This window comes from Ursus arctos, unplaced genomic scaffold (genome assembly GCF_023065955.2).
Source record: "Ursus arctos isolate Adak ecotype North America unplaced genomic scaffold, UrsArc2.0 scaffold_29, whole genome shotgun sequence".
In the NCBI taxonomy this organism is placed as follows: domain Eukaryota; kingdom Metazoa; phylum Chordata; class Mammalia; order Carnivora; family Ursidae; genus Ursus; species Ursus arctos.
In genome coordinates this window covers 4,361,954-4,383,434 of record NW_026622974.1, presented here as the reverse complement: position 1 = coordinate 4,383,434, position 21,481 = coordinate 4,361,954, and the positions used below count along the sequence as shown (strand labels likewise).

Here is a 21,481-nt window from a genome sequence, read left to right as displayed (position 1 = left end):
CAAGGCACGCGGGAACTGAAAAAGGCACAGACTGTATTTGCTCACCCTTCCATTTGCCTGAACATAAATCCCTGCGCCCACAGCAGCAGTCCCAGGATCTGCGCTGGGGGCTGGCCTTGGGATGGGGCCGCTGGTCCCCACCTCCCCAGCCAGACCTGGCAGCGCCTGGGCAGAGGGCTGTAGGAGCTGAGGCCACGCTCAGCGCTCAGTCCGTCCTCTTGAGCACGTGGATGAAATAGCAAGGAATGTAGGCCTGGCCCGGCTGGTAAGGCTTGAAGTCTCCCAGGACGCTGTGCTGGCACCTGCCCCCGAAGGCAGCTCGGAGCAACTCCGTGAAGGAAGCCAAGCAGTGCGGGTAGTAGGAGAGCCGGAACTTACTGCAACAGAGCGCCCGAGCAGCCGTGAGGACTGGTGGCCTCAGCACCACCCCCTCCACCCCCTGCCGAGCCCAGTGGGTACCTCAAGCCAGGAGAACCATCCTGGCCAGCCCCTGGCACCTGCACTGTATAGTCCAGGGTCACCATGTGGGCCTTGTTGTTCACTGTCAGCACAGACGTCGTGATGTCCTTGGTCAAGTCACTCTGTAGGCGGTGGTGCCGGCTGCATTAGCCTTTGCAGCCACCGTGGGGCCTGGACCCCGGGATCACATCCCCCATTCTGGGCCTCCCCCCCCCCGGGACCCCACCTTGTAGTAGATGTTCTTTCCTGGGGGTGCGCAGCCTGTGCTGAGGATGTGGTCATAGTTGCGATGATCGATGACCAGCAGGCCGCCTGAGCGCACCATGCTCGCGATGTTCCTCAGCGCCAGCCGGTGCTCGCTCTGGTCTCCTGAGCTCCAGGCAGGGCAGAGAGGCTGCGTTTGCTGAGGGCCCCGAGCTCCCCTCCCTCCGATCTTCCTCCTCCCCGGGGATACCGACACCAAGGCAGAGAGGAGCAGAAAACAGAGTCTGCTCTGACAGGAGAGCAGGCACCCCGGGGTCTGTGGAAAGAGGTATAGCTCAGAGCAAGGGCCGGGCTCCAGGCCACACCCTGTCTCACCTCTGCAGTCTGGCAGGTGGGCAAAACTGTTTCCAAGGCAGATGACAGCATCGAAGCCACCCCCTGGTGGCTGGGGCACATCTTTGTCCAGAGTCATCCAGTTGGCTTCTTCTATGACTGGGACCAGGAAGGGGAAGAGGGATCAGGGTGGCACCATGGCACCAGCAGGACCCACCTCCACCAAGTGCAGCCTTGCCTCAGTTTCCCCTTCAAGACTCATGGGGATTCCTCCTGCGGTTATGGGGAGGGGATCATTATGGCTATGGAGGGTGAAAGGAAGGAGAGGCGGGTTGGGATGGAAGCTATGATTGGGAAGAATGGCTCTGTGCTTACCGGTTTTTATTTGGGAGAAGGGAGAAGACACTACAAACGTCATTAAAACTAGCCCCTCATTACCAGATACCTCATTCTTTCCAGGGAAATGAAAGTAATTTTGCTGTCCCCGTAAGGAAAACACCCCAGCACAAGAACTTCAGGAGCCCAGGGCAGAGAGCACTGCGTCCCAGGGTGCTGGGCAGGGAGGGCCTGACTGGGCCTGCGTACCCCACTTGTCGAAGGCTGGCTCATGCCGCCGGTTCCAGCGCTCTTTAAGTGCATACTTCAGCATCTTGTCACTGGCGTCCACACTGGTCACGCTGAAGCCCTCTTCCACCAGCATGATGGAGTCCACCCTGGGCAGGGCCAGAGGTGAGAGGGGCCCAGGCCAGGAGAAGGAAGGCCCTGTGCTGGACGCTTCCGTCTCCTCCACTCGAGTCCATTCCTCTTCTTCCTCTCCCCAGGCCCTCTCCACTGACCTCAAATGAGGTTCCTCAGCCCCGTTCCTTATCACCCGGTAGCAACTTTCTGGTTTTGTTTTTTAGCACCCATTCAGAGCCAGGCATTCTATCAACGTGCACTAATCCTCACGGCAACCCCGTGAGGTAGACCGTGTTATCCCCACTTGAGAGATGGGGCAAACTGAGGCTCCTGCGATTTAGGAACCCTTGCACCGGGAGGCGGTATAGCACCAGGTTCGGAGCACAGGCCAGACCCTAACCAACCCGGGTCTGACTCCCCTCTCCACTAGGTAGAGGGCCTTCACTCCTCTGAAGCAGGTTTTCCACAGCTGTACATAGGCTATCACTTCTTACCTCGTGAGGTTTTGTAAGGACCTTAAAAATGGATGTATGGAAAGCTCCTGGCACAGCGCGTGGCACGGGCAAATATTGAACGACTGTTAACACCGCCCAAGGCCATCCCTGGGGAGCAGTGCCAGAGCCAGGACCCGTAAGAGCTGCCGTCGATCTGGCCCCAAAGCCGGGCCGCCGTGTCGCCCCGAGGAGCCGGCCGTCTCCACCCCGAGGTGCCCACACCCCGCTCGCACGCACCCTGGGTGTCCTCGGCCCCGCCTCCCGCCCGCTCTACCCCGCGGCCCGGCCCCCGGCTGGAGGCTGCTGGACGAGCCTGGAGGAGGTGCCCCCGCCGCCCCCCGCCCCGGCTCACCCGGTGCCGCAGGCCACGTCGAGCACCCGCTGGCAGCCGTGCTGGCGCAGCAGCCCGAGCAGCCAGGCCTTGTACTCGGCCGTGCGGCTGCGGGTGTCCCCGATATAGAGCTGCCACACGCGCGCCGCCTCTCCGTCCGCGTACTGGTCCGGGAGCCCTTCGGCCGCCACCCCCAGGGAGCGCGTGCGGTACACGCTGTCCACCATCCTGCGGCGCGCCTGGCTCGGCTGCCGCCCCGCTCTGCATTTATAGAGCGCGGCGCTGCCCGACGCCGGCCGCCCCACCTGCCCAATGGCAGGTGAGCGCGGGGACACGCCCCTGCTGGGCTCGCGGCCTCGGGGAGGGCTCTGTCTGGCAATCGGAACATGCCCTCCTGGCGGGCGGGAAGATCCAGCCCCCAGGGCGACCCCCTGGCGGGAAAGGGCCCTCCCAGCTCCCCACCCCCTTAAGCCCGGCCTCGGGAGCACCGGGGCGGGGCCAGCGGGGGAGGGCGGCAGTGAGATAGCCACCCAAGCCACTCCGCCGCCACCCAAGCTGGATAAGAAGGAAACGTCCCAGTCCACACCGAGCTCAGAGCCTCGGACCGGACCGTCCCCAGCGAAGGAAGGTATTAGCATGTTTAAAGAAGGACTGTCCGCTGAAGGAGGCCCTGGTCAGCCAGGAAAGGGAGGAATCGGGAGTATCTGGGGATAATGCTAGTCTGGCCTCCCAAGTCCAGGAGCAGTTCTGGCCCAGAGGACCATCTGCCCACCTGCAAGCAGGTGCTCCCCCGTCGTGGAGGTAACGCATTAAGCCTTTCCCTGAGTCGGCTAAGACGAGGTCGGACCTGTCCTCCCAATTCTTCACGGACTGGCATGATTCTAAGCCCTATTTGCTGTTTGAGGCCCCTGTTTGAAACCCAGCATCTCCACAAAAAAATTTAAAAGCAAACATAAAAATAAATGTCTTGATTTTTTTTTTTAAGATTTTATTTTTAAATAATCTCTGAATCAAACATGGGGCTGGAACTCACAATCCTGAGATCAAGAGTCGCATGCTTTACTGGGACTGAGCCAGCCAGGTGCCCCTAAAAGTTTGTTATTTTTTAAATTTTTTTAGAGGCGGGGAGGGGCAGAGGGAGAGGGAGAGAGAATCTGAAAGAGACTTCATGCCCAGTGCAGAGCCGGACACCGGCTTGGTCTCACAACCCTGAGATCATGTCCCCAGCCAAAATCATGAGTCGGGTATTTAACCAACTGAGCCACCCAGAATCCCCTAAAAGTTTTAGGTTTTTTTTTTTTTTTAATATTTTATTTATTGATTTGACAGAGAGAGACAGTGAGAGAGGGAACACAAGCAGGGGGAGTGGGAGAGGGAGAAGCAGGCCTCCCGCTGAGCAGGGAGCCTGGCCGGGGCTACATCCCGGGACCCTGGGATCATGACCTGAGCCAAAGGCAGACCCTTAACAACTGAGCCACCCAGGCGCCCTAGGGTTTTTTGGTTTTTTTTTTTAAGATTTTATCTGTTCGCTTATTTTAGAGAGAGAGAGGAGTGTGACAGAGTACAAGTAGGGGGAGCAGTGGGGGAGGGAACAAGAGGGGAGAGAGAGGGGCAAGCAGACTCCTTACTGAGCACAGAGCCCTACCTGGGGCTTGGCTTGATCTCAGGACCCTGAGATCATGACCTGAGCCAAAATCAAGAGTTGGCCGCTTAATCGACGGAGCCAGCCAGGCGGCCCTGAAAGTTTTAATTTTGTAAACACTATCGGCTTTCAACAGAGGTACCCACAGGGTGGGAAATCCAGGGTTAGGGTGGAAATACTCGGTGCCCTTGCTGTTATATTGCTCGCTGTCACTTCATAAACTGGCCCTTCGGTTTGGTTAGTGTCCATCTACCCTTCTTCCCCGAAGCAGGTCTCTTTCTAGGACAAGACCCTGGACTGAGGTGGGTTCCGCAGTACGATGCCAGCCAGTGAAGCCCAAGAGTCAGGACAGCCTTGCCTGCCTATCTTTGTTCTTCTGGCTTCAGAAAGAGCCAAGTGTGGAGTTCAGAATGAAGGAGGCCCCCCTGCTCCCCCTTTCATTATCTGTAGAATCTGGGAGCTGGAGGAACCCCAAAGATTATATAACCATTCTTGACTTTCTCTTGTTAGCACACAGACTGCCTCAAATGGGCCTGCCTTGCCCAAGTACTGGAGTCTTGTGCTCACGCTGACCCTACAGACAGGTCTTTGGCAGCAGGCTGAGAGGGGCACAGTACTGGGAATTATAATATAAATAGATAGATAAGTGGCCTAGGGCAGTTTATTATTTTTTCCCTTACTATTGCTTTCTTTTCCATTTACTTTTGCCTCTTAACCCTCTCTGAATGCATCTGAGGTAAGCCAGGGATTTTCTCGGGGCTCAAAATGCTGTTGGGAAATGTTACCTTTAGAAAGACCAGGATAATCGTGTCAACAGGTCATAAGGTTTACCTGACTCTTTCGGTCTCTCTCTATATATATATAGATATAGATACAGGTATAGACATAGACATAGATATAGATACATAGATATAGATATTTGGGGGGGAGGGCAGAGGGAGAGAGAGAATCCCAAGCAGGCTTCACACCCAGTGTGGAGTCCCATGTGGGGCTCGATCTCACAACCCTGAGATCATGACCTGAGCCGAAATCAAGAGTTGGAGGCTTAACCAACTGAGCCACCCAGGCGTACCCTGGTCTCAATATTTAAAGACAAGACAATCCCCAGGAACTTTTTATTGTCTAGAAGTGATTTCAGCTCTTATTTTTTTCTTATCCGTTTTAAAACAAAGTTGTTTGAATTTTTGGCATAATGCACACCTCTGCATGTTTGTATAACATTTTTGTGATCGGTTTGCAGCCTTCAGAGGCTAAAGGCCATACTCTCCATACTGATAAGGAATTTTATTTAAATATTTGGCTTTTATTAAAATATTGATACTTACAATTTTTGAGAAATATAAAATTTTACCCACAGAGCCATAATATGATTTTTTAAAATAATATGAATACTGGTGGTAAATTTGGATTAAAAAAAATAAATGTGAGTAGCTTGTAAGTGTACTTTCCATTTGAAAGATAAGATTTTTGTTCTGAAGTTAATAATTATTTGATTTCTTTCTCATCCAGAGGCATTTAAAAAAATGTCAACATCATAACACACATGACATTTCATGGACCTTTTCTTTCTTTTCTTTTTTAACTTTTAACCATCAAAAGCATGTTTTCTTCTCTTGACCTTAAATTATTTGGCCTCGATCATGCCTTCAATGGCTACATTGAGTAGATGCGTTGTGACTTGTTCAATCATTCCCCAGGTTCTGAACGTTTAAGATGCTCCCACGATTTTTCAGGAGAGTGAACACTTGGATAATTATGACCAAATCAGTTTCCTAATGGAATTTTTCTATTAATCGATACTGTCACCCAAAACAAATGTTTGTTTCAACTCTTCCGTACATGAAGATGCTATTCCCTGATATTTTACAAGGTAGAAAATTATATCTAAGTGTTGTAATCTTCAACTGCCACCAAAATGGACCAAATAATTACAGTCCTTCATCCCTAAACTGTCCGTGCCCTTTGCCCACTGATACATACTGAAATTGCCTTTTGTTTTACTTGTTAGTTCAGTGAATTTTAGAGAAACTGTGTGAGGCCTTGGGCCGTGGAAGAGAAGATCACAAAATCTAAGTCAATTTATAGTTTGACTTAACTGAAAATAAGAATAGGTGATAATTTTTAAAATGCAGTGCTTACTTGGAATTAGTTGAAAAGAGTAAATTCCTCATCCCCAAATGTGTGATGTTTGCCAAAAGGCCTTAGCTTAGGAATATGGCTGCGGCTGGACACGCTCCCAGGCTCTTCCAATTTGAGGACACATTAAAATCCTAGAATTAAGTCTGTATGTACGGCAGCTACAAGTGAAGGACCCCCTGGTTTTGTTTCGATTCAGAAGAGGTAGAAATTAATTTTTCAGAGGAAGGTCCAGACTCTAGTCCAAAGCAGCTGGAAGAAACCTCCTGTCTGCTGTGTCTCCCCAGATTGAACACTGGGACGCTGGGGGAGGGGAGGGAAGCCACCCGCCCACATGGACTCCGCCAGCAGATGTATCACAATGGAGTCCTTTTTGGACTTTTTAATATACCATAGAAGACTTAAGTTGCTTTAATAAAGTCCTGTTAAATGAGTGTAAAATCGGTCCGTACATTAGTGGATCGCAACACGAATTAAATGTGGCTCCTTTACTGTTAAAGGTAGTGCCCCCACAAGAATTCCAGCAACGTGTAAAAAGAGAGGTTTTCTTTGACTATTTCACACTTTGTCACAAGCAGCTTTACGGGGTGCTGATGTCCAATAAGGTCTCTTCAGTGGACAGCGAACTGCTCACCGAGCTGTTCTCCACGTAAAAGTGATACGCTATTTGAGCACTGGTAGCAGGCTGAGGAAGCACTGCTTATTCAAACGGCTGACTCAGCACACGCCATCCTGTCTTGATGGGATGAACGGTAAAATACCAAGACCACTGGGTGAGCAGGTAATTCCTAACAAAATAAAAATCTGGCTTTTTGAGCGCCTTTTTTTTTTTAAGTTGGCTCCATCCTAGCGTGGAGCCCAACTCTGGGCTTGAGCTCATGACCCCAAGGTCAAGACCTGAGCTGAGATCAAGATGCTTAACCAACCGAGCCACCCAGGTGCCCCTTGACTGTCTTTTCTGTTTTGTTCTGTTTGAACAGAGAACCTTTCATATATTTACGTATTTTAGAGGGGTTGGTGGTGATAGGAGACGTTGCCACCCCTTGAACTGGTGACGGGCTCAGCCTGCTTCTCTTCCTTCTCAATGTGCAACAACACCTCCTTATGGAGAATCACATCGTTTTCATGGAAGTTGCAGTTCGGTTGGCCAGTACAACCTTAGTAGATGGAGAATACAGTTTTAAAGAGTGAATAAATTTGGGTTCCTCTTCAAAAAACTGTAAACAGGAGCCAGCCCTTGAGGGGCGCCTGGCTAGCTCAGTCGGCAGAGCATGCGACTCTCGATCTTGGGGTTGTAAGTTTGAGCCCCACGTTGGGTGCTGAGATTACTTAAAAAAAAAAAAAAAAGTCATCCCTTGAGAGCAGCGTAAGGGTCAAGCTGGCTTTCAGTTATACACAACAGTGAACTCTGGAAAGGGAGAAGGATTTGAAAGTTATCTCACTCTGGGCGCACCTGGGTGGCTCAGTCCGTTAAGCATCTGCCTTCGCCTCAGGTCATGATCCCAGGGTCCTGGGATTGAGCCCCGCATTGGACTCCCTGCTCAGCGGGGAGCCTGTTTCTCCCTCTGCCTCTGCCTGCGGCTCCCCCTGCTTGTGCTCTCTCTCTAAAAGAAAGAAAGAAGAAGAAAGAAAGAAGAAAGAAGAAAGAAAGAAAGAAGAAAGAAAAAGAGAGAAAGAAAAAGAGAAGAAAGAAAGAAAGAAAAAGAAGAAAGAAAGAAAGAAAGAAAGAAAGAAAGAAAGAAAGAAAGAAAGAAAGAAGAAAGAAAGAAAGTTATCTCACTCCTAATTGCAGTCCCCACATTGAACTCTGAAGACTGGAGCTGTCTGCCCTCTAGAAGAGAGCCACGTAGGGGGGAACGGTGCCCAAGCCGTCCTAGCTGCAGGGTGCTGCGGCATTATGGCTCTGCCCCAGGACTGCTTGGGCCACTTACCGAACGTGTGACCTTGGGAAAGTTACTTAAGCTTTCTGTGCTTCATTCATTCGGCAGCTACTCTGCGCCAGGTACTAGACTAAACGCTGGGGTAGAACAGTGACCAAATAGACAAAAGTCCCCGTGCTTTCTGCGGTGGGAGATGGGGCGGGGGCGGTAACCGTGTTTTTCAGGAGCTGGGTGCTGGTGACTCGGCTGTTCAGTCTGTAAGAACCAGCGAGCCGTGCACTTCGGGACGCCTTCCTGGACGTGTGTTCCAGTCCAGCAGTTTTTAGGAATCCCCGGGCTTCAGGCCCTCGCTGCGGGTGAGGCACGGAGAGCTGGGCCCGCCACAGTCCGCACGCCGAGTCTAGCGGGGCTGCGACACTCCGCACTGGAGCAGCCTCGGCCACCGGGGGGCCCCGGGGGGTTCGGCTGCCTCTGCGGCTGGGCCCAGCCCACCGAGCCCTCCTCGACACCAGCGAGGTGCGGGCCCTGCGTCTGCCGCACAAAGACCGGCTGCAAGACAACACCAACCAACCAACCAACCCACCCAGACATTTCGCTCTGGCGTGTGACCCGAGGGGCTGCGGGGCGGCGGGCGCTGCGCGGAGGGGCCGGATCTCGCGCCCGCCAGTCCCGCCGCCCAGCGCGCTAGTCCGGGCCGGCGGCCGAGCGTCCTACTCTCGCAAAACTTGCGTCTTAAAACGGCTTTCTGGCAGATGGAAGGCAAAGGTGTGAAGAGCGCCATCTTCTAACTTGCAAAAAAGACTACGCGTGGGAATAGCATCCAGGAACTGGAGCACAGAGGAAGCTGCTTTCTAGAAATTGCCCTTTAAAATGAATACAGAGCAGCGCCTGGGTGGCTCCCTCGGTTAAGCTTTCCACTCAGGTCATGATCTCAGGGTTGTGGGATCGAGCCCCATGGTGGGCTCTGCGCTGGGTGTAGAGCCTGCTTAAGATCCTCTCCCTCTCTAAAAATTAAGTAAATAAAATGAATACAGAGTCCCTGTGCAGCTGCTGAGACTGGAGCCCCAACCCCTGAGACGTCACTACCAGGGCCTGTGTAAGGAATCAGCTTTCTGGTTGGTCCATCAGCCTTTGCGGTTCCGGACGATGGAAGTTTCTGGCAGACAGATCCTCTCTGGAGTTCTGACTCATCGTGTGTCTGAGGACAAGACCCTGACATTGACTCCATGGAGGTCCTGCCCCCTCTTAGCCCAACAGCCTGTGTCTCTCCTGCTGTAGTGGGTTCCTCATCTGAGGAACCATGAGAGCTTTGTTAAACAAGCAGACTCCTAGGTCCCTAAGCCGGCAAATCTGAGGTGGGCCCAGACATCTAACAAGCGTTCCATGTGACACTCATGTTCAAGTGAGTTCAAGAACCCCTTTCTAACAGGATTTCTAATAAGGGGACTAGAATCTGATTAACCGGAACTCAGCCAGTCCCCTCCCCTTATGGAGAGAGGGGGTGTGGGAAAGTGGGGGGCAATACTCAGGTTCAGAAAGGTCTGTATGTGTGGTGCAGAGAGGAAAAAACCCTGGGAAGCTGGATCTTGCCTCTGGCTCTTCTAGGCTGGGCCAGGCGAGAGAGGCTGCCTGCTGGGGTAGGGGGGTGGAGAGCTAGCGCCTGCGCAACCTGCCTGGCCCTTGTGGGGGGGAGGGGGAGGAAGGTGCTAGACCTGCAGCAGCCACAGGTCAAAGAGCAAAGCAGTCACAGTGCCGTCTGCCCTCTGGTCTGGGACTGGACCTGGATTGGGCCACTGGGCCCACACCCCAGCAAAGGGATAGGTCTTTGTCCCGTCCCACTTGAAGGACCAATGAAGCTCTGGGGACAGACGTAAGCCAGGCACCGAAGTGTTGTGGGTTAGTAACAGAATGGGGGGGATCAGAGACTAGCCACGAAATCCTAGACCGTCCAGGGGGCTGCAAATGGTTCCCCGGACCTGAGCTCCAGCCCCCAAACAGAGCCCAGGGTGGGACCTGAGTCTCGATTGGAATCTCACTGCCCACAGCGCCTTCAAAAGGGGGCAGTGCCAGTCCTAGAGATGGGTGGGGGCAGGGGGACTAAACCGAAAAAGTATCATCCTCCAAAGACCTCTTGGAAGCCTCATCAATCAGAAGAAAAAGTTTTAAGTTTGCTCCACCCTCTCTGGCCTTGGCTGTCCCACCTCAGGAGAGAAGGAGGCCTTCGCCCCCAGTTAGTTCAGACCTTGGGGCATTTCACTGGAGCCGGAGTCTGGGGCGCTCCAGCAGGGCATCTCCCCCTAACCACCAGACCAGGCCAGAAGCATTAAGGGGTCTGTGGGGGTGTTCACAGGGGGCTGGGCAGGGGCACGGCGCTGGCAGGAACTTCTGCCACTGTCTCCTTCTAAGAAGCCCTAGCTCCTTCCTCCTTTACTTTGAAAAGAAGTTTGCTGGTAGGGGTGGAGTTACAGCTAAGAAACCAAAGCAGTTCAATGTGGATCATGCTGACAGTGCCAGGTGCTGGGGGAAGGAGCTGCCAGCGACGGGGCAGTGGGAACACAACGGATCCAGAGTCTGAGTGCCCCTGTACGCTTACTAACAGCAGGACTTTGGGCGCGTCAATTCATCTGAGCCACAGTTTGTCTTCTAGTACAGATGAGGCTAATGGCACCCACCCCATGGGACTTGTAAGGGTTCAGGTTAAGGCACCGGGCGGGGAACGTGAGCAGTTGTCATTACTCCCGCTGCTGAGCACGCGACCCCTGCCCTCGGGGCAGAACGGAGAGGTGCCTGGGCCTCCCGTGACTTCTCCCTAGAGGCCAGCCTTCCTGTTCCTCCCCTGCTCCCAGAGAACACGGTATAACCGGCTGTTGGGGGACTGGGGTGTCCTCCCCTCTGGGCACAAGAATTAGAAAGAGCAGAGCGGTAAGTTGTGGTCATCAGGGAACGAAGTTCAAGACCAACAAGCAGGGCAGATGGAGATGGGAAGGAGGGGCGGGGTCTGGTGGGGTCATGGGCAGTTTACACAAGAGATGGCAAGGCCTTCGGGGAGAGAGGAGAGGATGGAGGGCAGCCAGGTGCCCAGGGCACAGGTGAGGGCCCTCCTGGCCTGGGGAGCTCAGGGAGTCCAAAGGCAGCTGAGGGGCAGGGCCAAAGCCCTGTGCGGGGCCTCACCCCAAAACAACCCGGGCCGCCCTTGCACTTGCCGGCCCCCAGAGCAGGCAGGCCAGCCTCAGTAATGGGAGGCTAGGAACTGCCTCTTCATCCTCGGCCCCCAAGGCTGGAAGGTGAGGGGCAAGGAAGAGCAACAGGGACTCCAGGCCCCTCTGAGGAGCTGAAGGGGACTCAAAATTTGAAACAAAAAAGGCCAAAAGGTTTTTACTCTGTGAGCCCTGGGGAGGGCCCGGCAGAGCGCCAGGTGTCCACAGGAGGGGGTCGGCAGGGGTGGGGTGGCCTGTAGTCTTGCTTCCCCGCTGGGGAGGAGTAAGGGGAGGTGAAGCCTGGGGTGCCCTCCCCACGGGCCCCACACCTGCCCCTCCTGAGCTCACACCGGAGTCCTTGGCAGGCAGGAAATGGCACGGCCCGCCGGAAGCCGGGGTCAGGAGAGCCGCTGGGCGGAGGGAGGGGGCGAGTTCTTCCCCGGCCCGTGTCTCTGCTGGCAGCAAGCCGCCCGGCACGGAGGACCTGGAGCAGGACAGCTGTCGTCCTGCCGGAGCGGGGTCCCAGATTCTTCAGCTCCCAGGTCAGGGGTCTCGGTACAGGGGGGCACTGGGTTAGGCTCAAAGTTCATCCGGGGGACTGTGTGTGAGAGGAGACGCCTTCTGGATGCCCTCATCCTCCTCGGGGCTGGGGTCTTCCTCCAGGCCACCCAGCTCCTTCCTCTGTTTGCTGCCGCCGCCTGACGCCTTGACCCTGCTGCTCTTCTTTTTAGACTTCTTCCCTCCCAGGGCGGCTGGGTCCCCCTTCTTGCCGGACCACCGCTCCGCCAGGCAACCTGGGGTGAGGAGAGACACCCACCCGGACTGGTTTGCTGGGGGCGGAGGGCACCTGGAACTGGCGCCCCGCCCCCCGCGAGTCCCTGCCTCCTGCCTCACTGCGGTCCCCCAGGGCCATCTGAGTTCCCTTCCTGTGCTTCTGCACCTGGTTTCAGTTCCTCTCACTCCGCCCTGTCCCCTCCAGCTCCCCAAGGGCAGGGCTGCTAGGACGCCTTCTGTTTCTTTTTTCTTTTCCGTCCTCTCCCTACCCACCTCCCCTGAGGGGGAGCAAGGGGAACCTGCCCTGCCCTCTCCCTCCCTCACACTCACTGGTGTCCTTGCCCTTCAGCACGTGATTGGCGCAGAGGAACTGAGTCAGGTCTTCCTCCTGGTGGTTCCTGTACCAGTCCTCGATCACCTCCTCGAACTCTTCCACCAGCACGTCGCACTACGAACCACAACACGGCGCATTGGCAAAGCCCCAGCACCGACTCGCTCCCGCGGGAGCTCGGCTGAGTCTCACAACCCACCGCAGGACAGGCAGGTGGCTGTGACTCCCCTGAGGAAACTGAAGCCAGAGAGGTGAGACGACCTGACCAAAGCCCCCTACCCCCACCCAGCTCCTGGTGGCCTGCCTCAGCCACAGATCCGGTCCCCCCCCGCCCCCCCACGAGGCAGGGCAGCCTGAGGGCTGAGAGGCCCGTACCTGCTTCTTGAGGTCAGCCACCTCCGCAGAGGTCTCGTTCCACAGCTCGTAGGGGATATCCATCACCACCTTGACCCCTTTGTGGACCAGGTTGTGCAGTGTCTCAAAGGTCTCAGACATGCCCTGGAAGAGGCAGCCGGGCGTGAGAGGCTGAGCGTGTTCTCCACCTCCTACCCTCCTCTCCGGGTGGTGCTGGAGGCCCAAGGACCTGGCTCTGAGAAGTCAGGACCCTCCCAGGCTTCTCATACTTGACCTCACCTTCCTTTCCCTTCTTTCAGGCCTCCTCCCATAACCCCTACACACCTACCCACACAGAGATACACACACACACACACACACACACACACACACACACACACCCTACCATGCCTCCCCACACCTCAGCCTTTCAAAAAGGATTGCTGTGTGCCTTCAGGACCTTTGAAAGGATACTCCTTTTCCAGGAATTAAGTGTGTCCTCGCTCTTTCCCCTCATTGTGGCTGGGAACACTCAGTCCCCCACGTCTAGACCCAACCCCACTCCGCTTCTTCCTGGGGCTTGTGTCTTTCCTGGGTTGGAACAGGACACAGGTGAGGCAGGGAGGGCTCTTGGTTCTGTGAAAACATTTTTGCCAGCTACCTAGGTCTTCTCCCCAGAGACTCCATCTACACACTATTTCCTCTTTCCTTCCAGAGGTGATGTGTGCAAACTACACGCAGATATACATACCAATATATCCTCCTCTCCTCCCCCGCTTCTTGCATAAGCGGTAGTATGTATCAGCCACACTATTCTACCCCTCGCCTTTTTTACTGAATAACAGACTGCACACAATTTTAATTCAATTCCTAAAGAGCTACCTCATCCTTTTTTGTCCACTAAATGGCCATATCAATTTATTTAGCCACTGGTGAACGGTTAGGTTGTTTCTAATTTTATGGCTATGGAAAATAGTTTTAAACATTTTTATATTAGGGTGAAACATGGATTTATTACTGAGTACAAAATTCATAGAAGTTTTATTTATTTTTTTAAAAGATTTTATCTGACACAGAGAGAGAGCACAAGCAGGGGAAGAGGCAGAAGGAGAGGGAGAGAAGCAGGCTCCCCACTGAGCAGGGAGCCTGATGTGGGGCTCCATTACAGGACCCCAGGGTTCACGACCTGAGCCGAAGGCAGACATTTAACCGACTGAGCCACCCAGGCGTCCCTTTATTTTTTTATTTTTTAAAAAGGCTCCACACCCAGCATGGAGCCCAATGCAGGGCTGGAGCTTACGACCCTGAGATCAAGACCCAAGCTGAGATCAAGTCAGATGCCTGGGGCACCTGGGTGTCACAGTCAGCCGGATATCCAAGTCTTGGTTTGGCTGAGGGCGTGATCTCGGGGTTGGTAAGGTCGAGCTCTGCATGGAACCCCTCATCAGGCTGTGTGCTCAGCACAGAATCTGCTTGAGACTCTCTCTCCCTCTCCCTCCCCCCAGCACATGTGCACACTTGCGCACACACACGCTCACACGTGGGCTCCCTCACTCTCTCTCAAATGAACAAACCTTTAAAAAAAAAGTCAGCCGCTTAACCAGCTGAGCCACCCAGGCGCTCCTAAATTTTAAAGATAAAGTCTAAGACTTCTGCTGCTTAAGAAGCCTCCAGGCTCCCTAGGGGTTTCTGACTAATCAACTCCACTAGAAGGGCACTTAGGTGGAGAAATCCGGCAGGCAAGTCCCTTATCATATGGTGCCAGGCACTGAAGACGATGAGGCCAAGAACTGTGGGCCTTGCGGTAAGAATCTCATTCGCCAGGGACAGAGGCATTCGTGCACACAGTAAGTGCATTAAGCGTCACCCGACAGAGGTCCAGGTGAGCGCCCTGTGGGCCCGGAGGGGCTAGATCATCCCCACCCCCACCGCTGTGTCTTCTGACATCTCCTCTACACCCCACAGCTCAGTACTTCCTGAGCTCTCCCCGAGCTAGTGCTCGGGCCTCCACGGGGGCATTTCGGTCTGAGGCGGAGGCAGGGCCCTGATGGCCCAGGTCACTGAGAATGTGCCCACTGCCACTGAAAAGTCGGGGCACTCTGGAGGCAAGAAATGCAAACAGTAATCGATGAAGAATGGGAAAAGGCCAATGAGGGAAGCTCCGCAGGCAGGACCTTCAAGTCACACCCACACCAGCAGACCACTGAGATACATGCGGGCCGGGACCCCGCGCGGATGAAGGACAAGCACAAACCCAACCTTGGCAAACCGGTTGCTGCCGCTCCTCTCCTTGTGCAGGCTGTAGTCCAGGAGCCTCTTGCAGATGGTCTCGGTGACTTCTATTAACCGTAGGTCCCTGCAGAGATAGCAGCACGAGAGCGACTGAGCTCCTCTCCCAGCCCCAGCGGGTTAGCGGTCCGCACCTCCAGCCCTGCGACCCCAACACCTGCGCATCTCACCAAAGGGAAGTCAGAGCTGGAAGGAAGATAGGTCATCTGGTCTGGGGGCTCTGAAATGCTGGAACACAGACCAGAGAGACAAAATTTTAACAGCTCTATGGGAAGGCATCTTTTATAAAGCTAAATGATTCAGTATTTTGATGTGTCTCTAAAGTAAAAAGTATTAAATTTTGATGTCAAAATATTTCATTTTTGAAAGGATGATCGTGGCTGATGAAAGGGGGTTTTTTTGGCTTGCTTTTAATATTTATTCCTGGTACAATTAAAAGCTGGTAATCCTATGTTACCAAATTTTTTTTTTTAATTGCATTGGCCCATGAAATCCAAAAGCCTGGGAGGAGATAAGGTCGAACCACCTTGCTGTGACAAATAAGTCTGAGGCTCAGTGGAATGAAGGGATTTATGAAGACCACACAATTAGCTGGGGCAAAACCAGCGGGCAAACTCAGGTGTTGGTGAGAGCTGCCTCCCTTTGGTGGGTTTGCCTAGCTGGATCGGAGAGGGAACTCCAAGCCTCCCGAGCCTCCAGGAGCAAAGCAGGCCAGGCCAGTGGGTAGCCCCTTCACTTACGACTTGGTGTATTTGACTCCGGAAGCCTTCCGATCCAGGATGCCATAGCCTGTGTCAATCACCTCCTTAGTCTTGCCAGTCTCCTCAAAAGCTGACTTCAGCTCCACGGCGACGTATTTACACACTGGGGGTGGGAGACCCAGCACAGCCTTCTGAGCGCGTGTGAGTCTGACAGGAAGGAGCCAGCTCCCAGCCAAACACACCCAGGCAGATGCCTCTCCCGGACACGGTCAACACTCGGGGCAGGGAAGGAGTTAGCCCCAGACCACCACATGGAGGTCACCGGGTGAAACTTGGCTCCAAGAGTCGCTGCCCCCCTGTCCAGTCCTGGCCCTTATCCTACTGACTCCACTTCTCCCAGCTTCTTCCTGTCCCCACCCACCACCCCCTGTAATCATTTTAAATTTTCAAACATACAAAAAAGCGGAATGAGTACAACGAGTAACTATAGAGCTTGCACTCATTTCAACAGTTTGTTAATGATCTGGCACAATCTCTCTCCAGTAAATAATGTAAAATAGTATGATAATACATCTCAACAATATATACATTGTTTCTGCTAAACCTTTTTGAAACTAAGCTGCAGACATCATGATCTTTCACCCCCAAAATGTCCTCATGCATCTCTGGAGAACAAGGACTTTCTTCTACCCAACCATAAAACCATACTGATCCTCGGAAAATGAACAATAATGCCAATATCACCTAATACTCAGTCCATATTCAAATTTCCCCACTTGTCCCCAAAGGTCTTGTCTGTCTGGTTTACGACTTGATCGCGTATGCTGTTCAACACCAGCTCTCTGCTCCCACCAAGGTCATCTGCTCCATCCCCTCCCAAGGCCTTGTTCCTACTGGCTCTGTACATTCATCCTCTTGTTTCCTCTTACTCTTCCTCGGTTACTAAACAACTCCTGTGTCAGGTACTGTCTGGGGATTCACAGCTGAACACAGGTTCCTCCATTCTACGTACAGTCCAATGGAGTAATTGCCGCTGCGTAGGGAGTATTGCCACTGAAAGTGTGACTTGTCCGAGGCCCTGGGAGAGCACTTAATGCCTTCTGTAGGCTTTTCTGTCCATTCTCCCAGCCTCGCTTATTATTTTTTTTTTTTTTAAGATTTTATTTATTTGAGAGCAAGAGACAGAGAGCCAGAGCATGAGCAGGGGCAGGGGTAGAGGGAGAGGCAGAGAATCTCCAGCAGACTCCCAGCTGAGCACAGAGCCCGATGCAGGGCTCGATGCAGAGCTTGGGGCTCAATCTCACGACCCTGAGATTAGGACCTGAGCTGAAACTAAGAGTCGGCTGCTTAACCAACCGAGCCACCCAGGCGCCCTACATCCTCACTTTACTAATTTATTTTAAAAAAGATTTTATTTATTTATTAGAGAGAGAGAGAAACAGCATGAACAGCTGTGGGGGGATAGAGGGAGAGGGACAAGTAGACTCCCCGCTGAACGAGCAGTCTGACACAGGCTGATCCCAGGACCCTGAGGTCATGACCCAACACAAAGGCAGATGCTCAACCGACTGAGCCACCCAGGCGTCCCACAGCCTCACTTTAAAAGCCTCCTCCTGGGGCACCTGGGTGTCTCAGTCAGTTAAGTGTCCGCCTTCGGCTCAGGTCATGATCCCAGGGTCCTGGGATTGAGTCCCAAGTTCCGGCTCCCTGCTCTGCAGGGAGTCTGCTTCTCCCTCTGCCCCTCCCCCCACTCATTCTCTCAATCCCTCTCTCCCGCAATAAATAAATAAATAAAATATTTAAAGAAAATAAAAGAAATAAAAGAAAAGCCTCCTCCTCCTGGAAAACTCTTCTGGACCCATCCCACCTGCTCTGATTTCATCTGGGTCTCTAATCGATCCACGTTCGAAGAGCCTTTGGTTACTCTATGTCTCCCCAACTATAACTATAAGGGTACCCCAAGTGAGTATCATGTGTTGGATTTTTTCTGTATTCCTCTAGTCTGGGACTCACTCTGTGTTGCATACTTAATAAATATTGCTGAGAGACTGGGCTGGTGCTGGAGCAGCCTCTGGTGCCTCTGAACGAATATGATCTGTAGGCTCAACGCCATTAGTATTGTTGTAACACTGGCAGCAGAGTTTGGTAGAAGACCAATTCACCGCACACAAAAATACATCCCCTGAAGGCTTGCTTGGTAAAATTTTATAACATACACATTTAATAGACGGCTTCAAGAACTTGGAACACATGAAAATTCCAAAATATAAGCAGTGTTCTCAGAGTCTGCAATGAATTGAGGCAGCTCACCTCCCTGGCTCTCTATCCAGGACCACCTGTCCCCCTCCCCCCTCTGTTCTGCACTCCGTGTGAGCTCATCAGTTTTCTGGCTCTTTTGCCCCCTTCTCCCACGCCCTCAATGTGTAGGATTCCAGGCCCTGGGGAGCTGGAACCGCCTTTCTCTCTCGTGCCCGTCAACCACAACCCTGCTTCCCAACTCTTCCAAATCTTACCTCTTCAAGACCCCCTCTGGGGATCCCACCCAGAACTAGACTTGGAGAAGACTCATGGCACAGACCCCAGACTCTCATGGACACCCACCTACTCTTTTTCCGCCCAGGTCCTCCTTCCTCTGTGCCAAGGCCTATTCCACTCAGGCTGTGGAGCCAAGAGGCAGGCTTTGTGGGCCAGACACAGTCAGCATTTAATAACAAAGGTGCAACAACGATAAATAAAAGCAAATACACTATTAAGAAGAGTCTAAGAGTTTGCCAAGCCATCCTGTAACTGAATATTCCTTTTAGGGACGCCTGGGTGGATCAGTCTGTCAAGCGTCTGCTTTGGCCCAGGTCGTGACCCCGGGGTCCTGGCATGGAGGCCCGCATCGGGCTCCTTGCTCAGCAGGGAGCCTGCTTCTCCCTCTGCCTGCTGTTCCCCTGCTTGTGCTCTCTGGCTCGCTCTCACTCTCTCTCTTTCTGACAAATAAATAAAATAAAATAAAATGAATATCCCTTTTAAATTAATCTTTCTCAATTACCTACAAAATGAGGCTGGACTAGAATGATCTCTAAGATCTTTGCCATTTCTATGCTTCTGAGTCTGTGAATGCCTCCTAAGGGAAAGAAATGTGAGATTCTCAGGCTATGAGAATAGCCTCTTCTTAGGGGCTAAGATAGAAAACAAAGAGAGGAAGTGAAATCCCCAAACCATACCATATAGGTTAGGACTAGAGCAAGGGTGAAAGGAAAGCATCACAACTCTCTGCCTGACTATTTATGGGAGTGAGGGACAAGGTGCAGGCTAGAACCCATACTGGGAACCCTCCCAGTGAAGTCGCTCATCTCTGAAGCATCTCATCTTTCATCTCTCAAATGAAAGGATTATGTGTCCCAATCCACCCCACCCCCACTTCCCAGTGCTTAGGGAACATCTGGCCTGTTGTACGCTTTGAATTGGGATGAACTGGATTTATAGCCGACTTTCGGACGGGTTTGGGGTTAGGGAAATGGCAAGGAAGGAGTGACTGCACAGGTCTGGGGAAGAAAAAGAAATGGGGGAAGGGGGAAGAAAAGGTAGGCCCTTCATAGTCCCGCATCACTGGCTTTGGCGCTGGTACTCTTTCTCTCTCTGAAGTTCTCCGCCTCCACCCCTATATCTTTGGGATTCACTTTCTCCTTATTCCTAAAATCCTCCTCCCTCACCAAATTCCCCCAGGCTAGATCTACTCTTGTACCAGAGTGGCCCTCTCTTCTTCTCCCCTTAGGCCTCAGACCCTTCTCCGTCCTCCACACACATCCAGAGCCCCCATTTATTCGTATTTATTCCAAACATATTCACCGGATGCCCACCAGGCACTGTGTGAATAAGTGCCTGAGACAAGGTCCCTGCCCTCAAGGAGCTCACAGCTAGTGGGGGGGTCTACCAATTACACAGATCAGCTTGTGGTGAAGGCACAAGGGGGAGGGTCTCTGGCTCCTCCTCCCCTAAGGACAGTCACACGGACCTTTTCAGTTCCTCAAACTTGTCCTTGTCTTCTCAGCCTGTAGGCCTCTGCATCTGTGGTTTCCTGAGAGACTCTCTCTTTTCACGTCTCTGCGCCCAGCTAACTCCTAATTACTGTTTGGGCTTCCTATACGAATTCCTGACTTCCCTCTCCACACAGCCTTTCCCCCCATCTCTAGGCTAGATTAGATGCTCCTCTCCCGGCCCGCAAAGCCCGTACTACCACCCTGGATTGTAACTGCTTCTTTTGTACCGATTTGAGAGCTCCAGGTGCACCGAGACCTGATCTCTTGCCCGCCCCCGTGTCCCCGGCGAGCAGCACAGTCCCAGGCCACAGTAGCTTCAATGAATGAAGAGGCTCCAGTTCAGGAGCCAAGGACCTTCCATCCCCCCGACCCTACTCCGCACGCCCCGCCCCTCTGGCAGGATACTCCCCGCGGGCCCCGCCCCCTCACCTTCGCATTTGCTGGGGAGTCGAACCCAATCTGTCTCCTCGGCGTGCGCCTGGCTGGGGCCCAGCTCCGGGGCCTGCAGCAGCAGCAACAGTAGCAGGAAGAGAAGCAGAAGACAGCGGGGCCCGGGCCGGGGCGCGGGCTCAGGCAACGGCTCCATGGCCCAGCCGGACCCGACCCCAGCGGACCCTGCTGCGCTTCCTCCGGCTGCGCGCTCTGGGAAGCTTCCCGGAGCCGCTTCCGGGACTGCACACGTGCCTCGGTGTAACCAGGGCAACAGGGAGCACCCCCCCCCCCCGCCCGCTCCCTCCTCTGGTCACCTCGGCCCGCCCCCAGAGCCCACGAAGGCCCGCGGACTACGCAGCCAATGGGCTTTCCGGGGCTTGCCCTCTAGCGAATGGGAGAGCGATCTTTTTTCAGTCTCGACCAATGAGAGAACGGATGGTGTCCTCAGTGACCTATGGCAGCATCTTTCCCCACCCACTAACGGAGGCTCTGGGAGGGCCTGGAGGACCAGAACGGGTGGGGGGGAAGCAGCGGGCTGGGCTTGAATGGGAGGAGGTGGGGCTTGTGGGTCCCGGTGCAGGTGCGGAAGGCCGTCTCCGTCCCTCTCCGCCTCCTTGCACGTCACTTCCCTCCTGGGGTCGTAACGCCGCAAACCGTTAGTGAGCACCTGTTTTTAAATTTTGTTACTATTATCATTGTTGTTATTGTTGTAATTGCTAATCACTAGTAGGCGCTGTGGGCGAGACCTTGGCGACTCAAACAGTCCCCGGCCTTCAAACTGTTTTCATAATGCCAAGTAATCCTAGATTGGTCCCCTAAGAACTAGAACAAATCACCTCCTCTCTCTGACTCGGTTTCTTTTCTTTTCTCCTTCCTTCCTCCCTCCCTCACTTCCTTCCTTCCTTGCTTTTAATTTTTAAAGTAATCCCTACACCCAATGTGGAACTTGAACTCACAACCCCAAGATCAAGAGTTGCATGCTCCACCAACCGAGCCAGCCAGGAGCCCTGAGGCTCAGTTTCTAAATGTATGATGACAAAGGATGCTCCTAGCTGCTGTTCAAGACTTGCCTGTTGCTGGAAAGCTTGAATGGGTTTGTGGAATTAAAGCTTATTAGCAGATTGTAAAAAATTCACACATTTTCTTTTTAGTATGTAACCTCAGTTCTCTTTTCTGCCCTATTATTGATTTCTTTGGATTCTGAGCTCTCACAAAGCAGGAATTTGGCTAATGAACAAT

At 53.3% G+C, this 21,481-nt stretch overlaps 2 protein-coding genes across 2 annotated transcripts; both read right to left on the bottom strand.

Annotated features, from left to right (window-relative positions):
- Nucleotides 1-16: 16 nt before the first annotated feature.
- GNMT (glycine N-methyltransferase) lies at nt 17-2,760 on the bottom strand. Its single transcript, XM_026507426.4, has 6 exons — nt 2,521-2,760; nt 1,582-1,709; nt 1,039-1,155; nt 686-828; nt 460-581; nt 17-377 (listed from the first exon to the last, which is right to left on the bottom strand). The coding sequence occupies exons 1-6, from the start codon at nt 2,724-2,726 to the stop codon at nt 206-208; spliced, it is 888 nt and encodes a 295-aa protein (XP_026363211.1). The 5' UTR covers nt 2,727-2,760; the 3' UTR covers nt 17-205.
- An 8,745-nt stretch (nt 2,761-11,505) lies between these two features.
- CNPY3 (canopy FGF signaling regulator 3) lies at nt 11,506-20,486 on the bottom strand. Its single transcript, XM_026507427.4, has 6 exons — nt 20,240-20,486; nt 15,822-15,945; nt 15,052-15,148; nt 12,835-12,957; nt 12,459-12,576; nt 11,506-12,148 (listed from the first exon to the last, which is right to left on the bottom strand). The coding sequence occupies exons 1-6, from the start codon at nt 20,394-20,396 to the stop codon at nt 11,934-11,936; spliced, it is 834 nt and encodes a 277-aa protein (XP_026363212.1). The 5' UTR covers nt 20,397-20,486; the 3' UTR covers nt 11,506-11,933.
- Between the last annotated feature and the right edge of the window lie 995 nt (nt 20,487-21,481).